Source organism: Schistocerca nitens, chromosome 2 (genome assembly GCF_023898315.1).
Source record: "Schistocerca nitens isolate TAMUIC-IGC-003100 chromosome 2, iqSchNite1.1, whole genome shotgun sequence".
Taxonomy (NCBI): Eukaryota; Metazoa; Arthropoda; class Insecta; order Orthoptera; family Acrididae; genus Schistocerca; species Schistocerca nitens.
The window spans coordinates 77,043,235-77,055,154 of NC_064615.1; the positions used below are offsets into that span (position 1 = coordinate 77,043,235).

Genomic DNA, 11,920 nt, shown 5'->3' on the forward strand with positions numbered 1-11,920 from the left:
ATCATATGTGATATTCAGTGTCGGAATGAAACACATGCGCTTTACCGACCTTTTATATTTTTTACATAATTTACTACTTCACATCCATAAATTCTGTGCCTAATTAGGTTCATTATTAATAGCTCAAGTTGAAATCCAACTTCTCTGTCGCCCTCACATACTAACGCAAGAAGTAGCAGGTACTTCGCACAAAAACAGCTATGTAAAAGATTCTTTGTACATGATATCAAATAACGAAAGTCGGAGAGGTTGAAAGAAAAAACTGTGATAGACACAGAACACATTTTTTCGTTTTAATTAAATTGCACTCATTAGAATATAGTCCATAATAGATGTAATGAGTACTGGCAACTATCTGATACGCCTCTAACCTGCGATGTCCAACACTGATTTATGAATTTCGTCAAACTCTTCGTCTGTGATGGCAGATCTGAACGAATTTAACGCGGATCATTTTGAATTCAGTAATCCAATTATTCACTGCTAAAAAAGAAGGCACGGCTCTATTTAATTTCCAGAGGAGAGCAAGAACACAAATATAGTTAGGTGCTAGTCCACGGACACTAAGCTGATAGATTCTGACGTAACGTGGAATATTTCAAGGTCAGAGAACTGTCCTGTCCTAATACTCCGTGACCCTGGTCATCTTAGTGATGCGGGTAATTTTTTGTGTGCCTGTGAGAAGTACTTCAATAAGAATATAGGGTATAGTTAAATGATGATTGTGTGAGAAATTGATTGCTTTGGAGAGCCATTTTACAAAATAATTGCGGTTTATAGTTGTCTATTTATATTGGTGCTGACTGGCATGCAGCATTATAGATGGAATAACGCCTAACCGATACTTCTTCATTTACTTGTTATTACACAAGACGTTTAGTATTTTACAACTGTTACACTTGGTTCAGAATTCGCTACTAACGTCTGTCTAATTTAATTTTCAGCTTGGTATTACTGACGTGTTCGATGCCAGCAGGGCAAATTTGACAGGTATTAGTGATGAGCCACTAGCAATTTCCAAAGTTCTGCACAAGGCTTTCATAGAAGTCAATGAAGAAGGCACAGAAGCAGCAGCAGCTACTGGTAAGTAATTGGGGAATTAACTCCAACGACGCAATCTCACGGGGAGTGTTACTTTTATACAAACACGGGAGGTTCCTCTGTACCACATTGCACGGCCTAATAACAAATAATTAAACAACTACGGAACAAGTTACAGCATCAAAAACCCGAGCGAGATGGGTCGGTGTGAGATAGCAAATTTCATTATGGAAGTGTAATGCCAGAAAGAAATCCTTGCAAAGTCGTTCTCAACACAGCAACATATAATTCGTGTAGCAATGCTCGCTTGAATCGAGAAGCAGTATGTAGAGTTCCAATAGCGTAGCAAGAGGACGACTCTGAAAACGATATGACACAGTTGAGCTCCCTTCCAGTGCTTACAGAGGCAGTTTGGCTCCAGCCGATGGGACCAGGTGATTCACTCGGAACGCCATCGATCGATTCGAAGTTGCCGGTCCTCGAAACCTCTTTCACTCCACAACATCGATATCTTCGGTGACGGAATCAATGGCATAATCCGGACGAGAGAGAGTGATAATTTCCTCGTTGTCAGATTTCGTGTCACTGCTAATGAGACGACCCTAACACACCACACTTGGATAGTATTCTGAGAGACACAAATGCATTCGCAATTACGAATATGGACAACCATTATCTGTAGAATGGAATGGCGACGGTGAAAATGTGTGCCTGACCGGGACTCGAACCCGGATTTTCCGATAATCACGAGCGGTCGCCTTTCGACTCGGCTATCCGTGCACGACTCACGCCCAGACCTCGGCTTCCATTTGTCGACAACCATACATCTACAACGTGTACTCCCACAGCTATTATGTATATTCCCGTATAGTCACACATTTTACTTGAAAGTTGATTCTTCGGCGCCAACGGATGAACACGATATTGAAGTGCCTGTGTTATACCGAATTACGATGCAAAGTTCCATTGGACATATGCACGTCCAAAGGAACTTCGTGTCGTAATTTGGAATCACACAGGCACTGTGGTATCGTCGTATTCTAAGACCTTTATTGCTTACACTTCCTTACCAATGACTAATTATGACTACTATGTTAAGCTACAAATTTATTTCAATACGTGGAGATTTCGTTCTGCGATTTACGCGTTTTATAAGGAGAATTATGAAACCTGCAAACATATGTGCCTACATGGTGACTGCGTCAACTGACTGCTCACTACGACAATGGTCCAGTCGCAAGAAAAGTCTCGCGCAGTGTGTTTGCCTCGAGCGTCAGAACTTCAAACAACAGTGGGCAGCGAGTTCGTACTTAAAAGACGGGAATTTCATTCAAAACGAGTCTACAGAAACCAATATTTTACAATAATTAGGAACGTTTTAGTGGAAGTAGGTACTAACTCTCAAAAATCGTGAAAAGTGCCAATATGTCTTTGTATCGTGTTACCTTTTCAGCATAACTCGGTCTTCCTTGTCACGCTAGAAAACTGATAGGCGAATTTGCACTCTCACTTAAGTTAATCAGTTTTTAGCTTAAAGTGCTTAGATTATTTTACCCTGAGTAATTATAATTTTTGACTGTTTATGACCATCCCTTGAGGTACAGAAGCACAAGGTCGGTGTTTTTCAGTCAGGGACACACACACATTCACACAAACATTCAGTGTTCGCACAGTGAGGTGCTGACTATAGGCATTAATTTGAAAATCCGAGGATTAGCCCAAAATTAAAAATTGGTTGTCACAAGCTGCAACTATGTATTGTTTAAAGCCTACTGAGCAGAAGAGAGGTGAGAGGGGGTCTACTACTGTGTGGAATACAGTCTGGTTGGATCTTGAACTGCTTCATATCGCGGAAGCAGTAAGTAGGGCATTTTTATTTCTGTGTAGAGAACACTTGGCTGAGGTTTATATTCCATGCACATCTACAGACGTATTCTGCAGACTACTGTGAAGTTCATTATAGGTGGTACTTATTGTTGTATCACTATTTAGGGTTTTATCCCGTTCCAATAGTGTATGCAGCACGGGAAGAACGACTGCTTATACAGCTCTGGGCTCGTAGTAATTATTCTTTCTGTTATCGTGACCTATACGGGAGCCCATATTTAAAAGAATGAAGTGCATTTCTAGAGTGTTAACTTAGTGCTGGTTCGTGGAACTTCGTAAGTATCCTTTCACGGGTTAATTGACGTATGTGTGAAGGTGTCTGACAATTCACCTTTTTGCCGGCAGGGTGGCCGAGCGGTTCTAGGCGCTACAGTCTGGAACCGTGCGATGTCCTTAGGTTAGTTAGAACTACTTAAACCTAAGTTCTAGGGGACTGATGACCTCAGATGTTAAGTCCTATAGTGCTCAGAGCTATTTGAACCATTTTTTGTGAGTTGTGCAGGGATACCCAAATCGGTTTAAGCGACCGCTCGCGTTTATTGGTAAATCCGGGTTCGAACCCCGCTCCGGCACAAATTTTCTTTATCGTTATTCCCTTGTACAGCTGTTGGTTGATCGTATTCGCAACTGCAAATGCATCTCATATAAATATTTCACCTTCCTCATTGAGATTTTACACGGCTGTTTATTTGCCTTATAGGACATAAAACTATTTCTACATGTTCTACTTGGACTTTTACTCTAATGATTTCATTATTAGTGTTGTCACTTTCAAAATGGACAGCCGCGAATGTCGGTTTACCTGTTCTCATTATATATATTTTCAGCAAGCATGAGTTTCCGAACGAGTTGGAACAGTTTCCAGACAAGATCTTTCAGTATTATTTCGAACAACGCCATGTTTCACTCGCCACTTCCGAAACCGTAATTATTTCAGTTGATACTGGATAATTGATGTCTACACAAGTGACGACAGTGTGATTGGACAACATCTGTGCTATGAACTCAGCTTTTATAAAGGTTTTGGTTGATTGCGGGATGTAGGTCGGGTGGTCGATAGGACAGAATTGTATCTGACGGATGGATCACCGTCAACAGTGTGGCATAGCCTCAAGTTACGAGACAGTGCGAAGAGGCTGCAATTTAATCCTGGATATTGGTACAAGGACTTGCGATCAGCAAGTTCACGCCACCATCCTTCCTGTCCCCACTGCCGTAAAAACAAATGAGAAAATTGGCAAAAGCTTGCGGCGTGCCCGGACGGTCGCCCTCCAAATACTGACCACGTCTGATAGAGCATGACTTCGGTGATCTGACGGGACCTAATGGGTCTACCTCGACGCGGCCGTTCACTGTGACTGACTGCACCACCTCCATTTCACATTAGCGTATTCTTTCCATATGAGAAAAAACACAACTTCATCAATAACACACTTACCAATAAAACGTGGAAGTTGCACGGATTACTGAGCGCTCAGTTTTTATCAGGTTTCAGCGAGCTGTGACTGATACTTTTGATTTTAGAAAAAAGATGTGTCTGACCATGAGCATCGTCCCTTTAACGTTCCTGCCAATTAACTAGAGGAGTGTCCGCCCCCGGTAGCTGAGTGGTGAAGTGCCGGCACGGTAGCTCAGCGTGTTCGGTCAGAGGGTTAGCTGCCCTCTGTAATAAAAAAAAAACTGAGTTAATCGATCAAAAACGAACTTAAACGGATGTCTGACGACGTCCGCCCCGAGCACATGCAAAGAACAAAAAACGAACAAAATGAGATTAAAAAAAAAGTAGTCAGCGCGACGGACTGTCAATCCTAATGGCCCGGGTTCGATTCCCGGCTGGGTCGGAGATTTTCTCCGCTCAGGGACTGGGTGTTGTGTTGTCCTAATCATGATCATTTCATCCCCATCGACGCGCAAGTCGCCGAAGTGGCGTCAAATCGAAAGACTTGCACCAGGCGAGCGGTCTACCCGACGGGAGGCCCTCGTCACAAGCCATAATAATAATAATAATAATAATTATTATTATTATTATTTCTTTCTTTACTTTCTCAGACTTTTTAGAAGTCTGGTTAAGAATGGAGTGACGCGGACCTTTATCAAGCGTCACTTCCTTTTTGCTGTACGGTACATGTTATATTGCATTTAGGAACTTTCGGGTAATTGAACATGTATCAATAATTACGGATTTCTGTAGTTGTATATATATGTTTGGATGTAGCTGTATTGCATTGATGTACTGGTGGATATTGTGTGGTATGACTCCTGTAGTTGATAGTATAATTGGTATGATGTCAACTTTATCCTGATGCCACATGTCTTTGACTTCCTCAGCCAGTTGGATGTATTTTTCAATTTTTTCTCCTGTTTTCTTTTGAATATTTGTTGTATTGGGTATGGATATTTCGATTAGTTGTGTTAATTTCTTCTTTTTATTGGTGAGTATGATGTCAGGTTTGTTATGTGGTGTTGTTTTATCTGTTATAATGGTTCTGTTCCAGTATAATTTGTATTCATCATTCTCCAGTACATTTTGTGGTGCATACTTGTATGTAGGAACTTGTTGTTTTAAAAGTTTATGTTGTAAGGCAAGCTGTTGATGTATTATTTTTGCGACATTGTCATGTCTTCTGGGGTATTCTGTATTTGCTAGTATTGTACTTCCGCTTGTGATGTGATCTACTGTTTCTATTTGTTGTTTACAAAGTCTGCATTTATCTGTTGTGGTATTGGGATCTTTAATAATATGCTTGCTGTAATACCTGGTGTTTATTGTTTGATCCTGTATTGCAATCATGAATCCTTCTGTCTCACTGTATATATTGCCTTTTCTTAGCCATGTGTTGGATGCGTCTTGATCGATGTGTGGCTGTGTTAGATGATACGGGTGCTTGCCATGAAATGTTTTCTTTTTCCAATTTACTTTCTTCGTATCTGTTGATGTTATGTGGTTTAAAGGGTTGTAGAGGTGGTTATGAAATTGTAGTGGTGTAGCCGATGTATTTATATGAGTGATTGCTTTGTGTATTTTGCTAGTTTCTGCTCGTTCTATAAAGAATTTTCTTAAATTGTCTACCTGTCCATAATGTAGGTTTTTTATATCGATAAATCCCCTTCCTCCTTCCTTTCTGCTTAATGTGAATCTTTCTATTGCTGAATGTATGTGATGTATTCTATATTTGTGGCATTGTGATCGTGTAAGTGTATTGAGTGCTTCTAGGTCTGTGTTACTCCATTTCACTACTCCAAATGAGTAGGTCAATATTGGTATGGCATAAGTATTTATAGCTTTTGTCTTGTTTCTTGCTGTCAATTCTGTTTTCAGTATTTTTGTTAGTCTTTGTCTATATTTTTCTTTTAGTTCTTCTTTAATATTTGTATTATCTATTCCTATTTTTTGTCTGTATCCTAGATATTTATAGGCATCCGTTTTTTCCATCGCTTCTATGCAGTCGCTGTGGTTATCCAATATGTTTGTGTTTAGTGTGTTTTCCCTTGACTATGCTATTTTTCTTACATTTGTCTGTTCCAAAAGCCATACTTATATCATTGCTGAATACTTCTGTTATCTTTAGTAATTGGTTGAGTTGTTGATTTGTTGCTGCCAGTAGTTTTAGATCATCCATGTATAGCAAATGTGTGATTTTGTGTGGGTATGTTCCAGTAATATTGTATCCATAATTTGTATTATTTAGCATGTTGGATAGTGGGTTCAGAGCAAGGCAGAACCAGAAAGGACTTAATGAGTCTCCTTGGTATATTCCACGCTTAATCTGTATTGGCTGTGATGTGATATTATTTGAATTTGTTTGGATATTAAGTGTGGTTTTCCAATTTTTCATTACTATGTTTAGGAACTGTATCAATTTAGGATCTATTTTGTATATTTCCAATATTTGTAGTAACCATGAGTGGGGTACACTATCAAAAGCTTTTTGGTAATCAATGTATGCGTAGTGTAGCGACCTTTGTTTAGTTTTAGCTTGATTTGTCACCTCTGCATCTATTATCAGTTGCTCTTTACATCCTCGTGCTCCTTTGCAACAGCCTTTTTGTTCTTCATTTATAATTTTGTTCTGTGTTGTATGTGTCATTAATTTCTGTTTAATGATTGAAGTTAATATTTTGTATATTGTTGGTAGGCATGTTATGGGGCGATATTTAGCTGGGTTCGCTGTGTCTGCTTGATCTTTAGGTTTCAGATAAGTTATTCCATGTGTAAGTGTATCAGGGAATGTGTGTGGGTCTGCAATGAAACTGTTAAATAATTTAGTTAGATGTGAATGTGTTGAGGTGAACTTCTTTAACCAGAAATTTGCTATTTTATCATTTCCAGGGGCTTTCCAATTGTGAGTAGAATTAATTGCTTGGGTGACTTCATGTTGCAAAATTATCACTTCAGGCATTTGTGGTATTATCTTGTATGTGTCTGTTTCTGTTTGTATCCACCGTGCATGCCTGTTATGTTGTACCGGGTTTGACCATATGTTGCTCCAGAAGTGTTCCATGTCTGTTATGTTTGGTGGATTGTTTATTTTAATGTGTGTGTTATCTATTGTCTGGTAAAATTTCTTTTGGTTTGTGTTGAATGTTTGGTTTTGTTTCCTTCTATTTTCACTTTTTTTGTATCTTCTGAGTCGTTTGGCTAATGCTTGTAATTTCTGCTTCTTTTCGTCTAATTGCTCTGTCGCTTCTTGTTGTGAGATTTTACCTAACCTTTTTCGTTTTTTTTCCGAGATTTCATTTCTTATAAATTGTGTTAGCTGTCCGATGTCTTTTCTCAGTTTTTCTATTCTGATCTGTAGCCTGTGTTGCCATGCTGGTTTTGTGGGTTTCTTCTGTGTGTTGGTTGGTTCTGATCTCTGTCTAGTGTGTATGTTTAGTGTAGTGAGTGCTCCTATATAAACCAGTAGTTGTAACTCTTCCATAGTTGTGTTTTCATTTATTTTGTTGTGTATGATTGTGTTGATAGTTTTTATTGTTGTTTCGACTTGTGGGTTATTTGGTGGTCTATGCAAGAATGGTCTTATGTCTGTATTTGTGTCTTTGTATTCTATATATGTTAGCTGAAATTTTTCTTCTATATCTAGCATCTGTGTCACTTCGTGTTCTATTTGTGCTTGTTCTGGTGGCTGTCTTAAGATTTCGTTTTCCTCTGATTGTTTAATTGGTGCGTGTTGTTCTTTGTTTGTTTGCTCTGGGATGTTTGAGTCCATTACTGTATTTTCTTCTTCTTCTAATTGCACATTATTTTGTTCCAGTATTTGTTGTACTTCTTGTTTGATATTTTCTAATTCTGACTGGGGTATCCTGTTATTTTTGATTATTACACGGATCTGATCAGCTAGTCGTTGTTCTGTTAAAAATTTTAATTCTGGGTATCTGGTAATAAATGTTGTGTATACTTGTGATCTGTATCCAGTTGTGTTGGTTCCTAGGTTTGTTGCTTGGTAATAACAGAACATGAGGTGTCGATTAACTTCATCTGACCATCTCATCCTCTGTCTTTGTTTTCCTTCTAGGGTGGTTGCAGGAAGCATATCCTGCAAAACACCTCTATTTGGATTTAAATCATTTTCCAGTTGGCTAGCAGTGTCGTTACCATTGTGGGCGGGCATAGGGTTCAAGCGTCGTCCCCGACCATGACGGCGCTTGTCCGAGGCTTCTTCAGTTCTGTCCTGAACCAACTAATCACACTAAAAGGGGGGTTAGCCCTATTAGTGGTTTGTTCTTTTCGTCGCCTTTTACGACTGGCAGAACATACCGGAGGCCTATTCTTTTCCCGGGCCTCCACGGGGTTTATTATTATTATTATTATTATTATTGTTGTTATAACTAGAGGAGTCGAATCACGTAGCCAGATTTGGATTTCTCTAACTGCTAATGAATTTTGTGAGCCTTCACTAGAAAATGACACGTCGATTATCGATTGTCTTCTGTCTGCACTGCGTTATGTATCTAGCACATTTGGTTAATGACTGGAAACAATAGTGTTTTTGTGAAAACCCCTCGTACGTTGTTGTTGTTTTGTTGTGTACTGTGTAACGTTGCGGAACTGATGGTTGTGAACTTGCAGCAAAATCATCTGATTTACTTTGTCTTAACATTGTTCTCACAGGTTTCCAGCCGCTACTCTATTATTAGAACGTATTTCAAAATGAATTTTCTTCGTACTGCTACTTAATGTTTCTTATAACTGTACAGTATAGCCTGAAACATAAAATAGTATTTTCTATTATAATTTCTCTCTAATTTTCAGCTGCTCTTATCGGCCTCTCTCTGGCCCTTCCTTTACCTGACCCACCCGTCATCTTCAAGGCAGATCATCCGTTCGTGTTCCTGATACTGGACCAGCAGACGCACACTGTGCTGTTTGCAGGTCGCTACTCAACTCCTCCTTTATAAATTCTGATGGACGAAGACTTCCATGAAAGTTATGTTACTTTTGAGAAATATGTATTGTGTTAAAAACAAATGTATGTTTGTCCATGATGTACAAATATTCCTAAACAGGAAATTGTATGCAGAACGCAGTAAATATGGTCTGAAATATGTGAATAATGTATTACACATAACGTTGAATAATAATACTGTAAAACATGTCACAATAGCATTTCAGGAACTATTAAAATGAAATCTGGATTTTAAAGTTCACAGGCTATTTTGTCTTCATTTTTCCCCTCCTGACAAGTTAGATGCCTCCACCACGATTTCCTCTCCTGCATCAACTTCATGTCAGAGTACCACTTACATCCAAGGTCGTTAATTATGAACGGAATGTATTGAGATTTCCTTCTTTCCTTACTTCCTTACATTTGATGATCTGCCGGCCGCGGTGGCCGTGCGGTTCTAGGCGCTGCAGTCCGGAACCGCGGGACTGCTACGGTCGCAGGTTCGAATCCTGCCTCGGGCATGAATGTGTGTGATGTCTTTAGGTTAGTTAGGTTTAAGTAGTTCTAAGTTCTAGGGGACTGGTGAGCTAAGATGTTAAGTCCCATAGTGCTCAGAGCCATTTGAACCATTTTTTAGTTACTTCCTGATGTCCGAGCACATATCCCAACATCGTATTTCTTCCTTTGATTTGTGTTATCCCGGTATTCCTTTGATCGGAGATCCTGCGGGGAACCTCATTTCTAACCTATATGGCGACTTAATTTTCAGCACACTTTTGTTCCTTATCTTCAAAGAAAATAGCAGAATAATCACTGATTTTTGTCGATGATGTCCTTCCACCAATTTTATTGGAATTTCAGAACCTTTGTTTTATTGGCACTATAGTGCTTTCATCTACAGTTCGAATTGTGGTAAAAAGACTGTACTCATATCAGAGACCCTTTTCAATCTGAATTCTTCTCTCTTGGTGAACATTCTTATTGCTACCGCTTGGTTCTTTTGCACAGTGTATTTTCCCATCTTTTGCAGTAGCTTATATCTAGCCTTTAATAACTTAAACCATCATGAGTCACATTACATTGACAAACACAGTTTCTGTGTCGACAAATCTTATGAAACCCCCCCCCCCCCTTGATGTTTATTAAGTCTTGCTTTCATTACCGAGGCAGACATCAGTATTGCCTCTCTGGTGCTCTTACTCCTGAAACCTTTCTTTACAGTGAGCGCCAGAGCTTCGGTATATTGTACTGAAGACATTTTTATACGGCCAAAATTTACTATTAAATAACACATCGTACATAATACTGGTTTCCATATAACGCCATTACCTATTAACTTCACAACTTCAGTGATATTGTTCAAGATCAGTACGTCTTCTTTCCCTTTAACAGTATCAGGCCGGGTTGACATTTATGGGGAAAGTGAAGTACCGTAAATGTCCCAAACCAGCCTGATGCTGGATAAAAAGGAAAGCAAAACGAAGACATTGTGTTTATGAATAAGGTCACTTTACTACAACAGACATATTCGTTCTAAGAATATGAGCAATTATACTGTACATTTGCTACTGTGACGAAATACCATTTTATTTATGAAGTCTGCGAGATAACTACGTTACGTGGAAACCAGTATTAATAGTACAAAGTATTAAGCAGTTCTTGGTTTCTCAAAAAATATCTTCAACACAATATACTGAAGCTGTGAAGCATTCTGTAAAGGAGAGTTTTGCGGGGTAAGGGCACCAGACATGGAGTTTCGACGTTTCTCTCGATAATGAGAGCAAGAATTAATAAAATCAAGATAATGTGATAGGATTTGTCGAGACAGAAGAAAGTGGCTGACTATGTAACGTGACGTAAGATAATGTAGAGCATCAAAAGATAGGCATGAGCTATAGTCAAAGACGGGAATATACGATATGCTTAAGAACCAGGAGAGAACCATAAAAATATAAGTAAAGAAGTGCTCAGATGGAATGGTCTAGAGTGCTGGATACCATCTATGACACAAATAAACATTAATCGTCATGGATTACTGTATCAGTTCCGTACAGTCCTTCAGTGCATTATTTCTGCTTACCAGCTCCCTCTTAGTTGAAACTAATTTTTTACTCTTAGCGTTAATGCTTTCAAATTGTCAGACGGTTACTTTCATATTTCTCTATGCTGAGTCTGTTCCTCTGCCAACTTTTTCTATTCCCGATTCTTGACTTGTTTTTCCCGCTGGCATTTTTTCCTTGTACTACTTCACTTCATTTCCAAATGACTAATATTGCTGAATTTTATTTTCCTAAAATTTTTGTAGTTCTTCTTTCGTGCGTCACTTCAAGTATTTTTCTGACACCTATCTTCGTTGTACAGGGTGAGTAAGGAGGAAACGTAAAAGCTTCGATGGGTGGTACTATTAGTGATTCCGAACACAGAAACTGCATATGGACGTAAGGCCTAGTCACAATCACTTTCTAGTTAGGACACATTTGTATGTGTTATTGAGTAACTCGAAAATCGCACCGTCCAGTGATAACGTTTCGCAGTGCAGAATTAAACTACGTTAAACATCCTACAAAAAGTTTATTTTTCTCTAGGACTAATAGTTCGCACAAAGA

The 11,920-nt window shown here is 39.0% G+C and overlaps 1 protein-coding gene across 1 annotated transcript in view; it reads left to right on the plus strand.

Moving 5' to 3' along the window:
* The window catches only part of LOC126235752 (serpin B6-like), a 70,511-nt gene extending 60,940 nt beyond the window's left edge, over positions 1-9,571 (plus strand). The window contains exons 7-8 of the mRNA XM_049944544.1: positions 945-1,083; positions 9,182-9,571. Coding sequence (XP_049800501.1) covers positions 945-1,083; positions 9,182-9,327 — 285 coding nt within the window. The 3' untranslated portion in view covers positions 9,328-9,571. The remainder of the gene's footprint in view (positions 1-944; positions 1,084-9,181) is intronic.
* Positions 9,572-11,920: the final 2,349 nt, after the last annotated feature.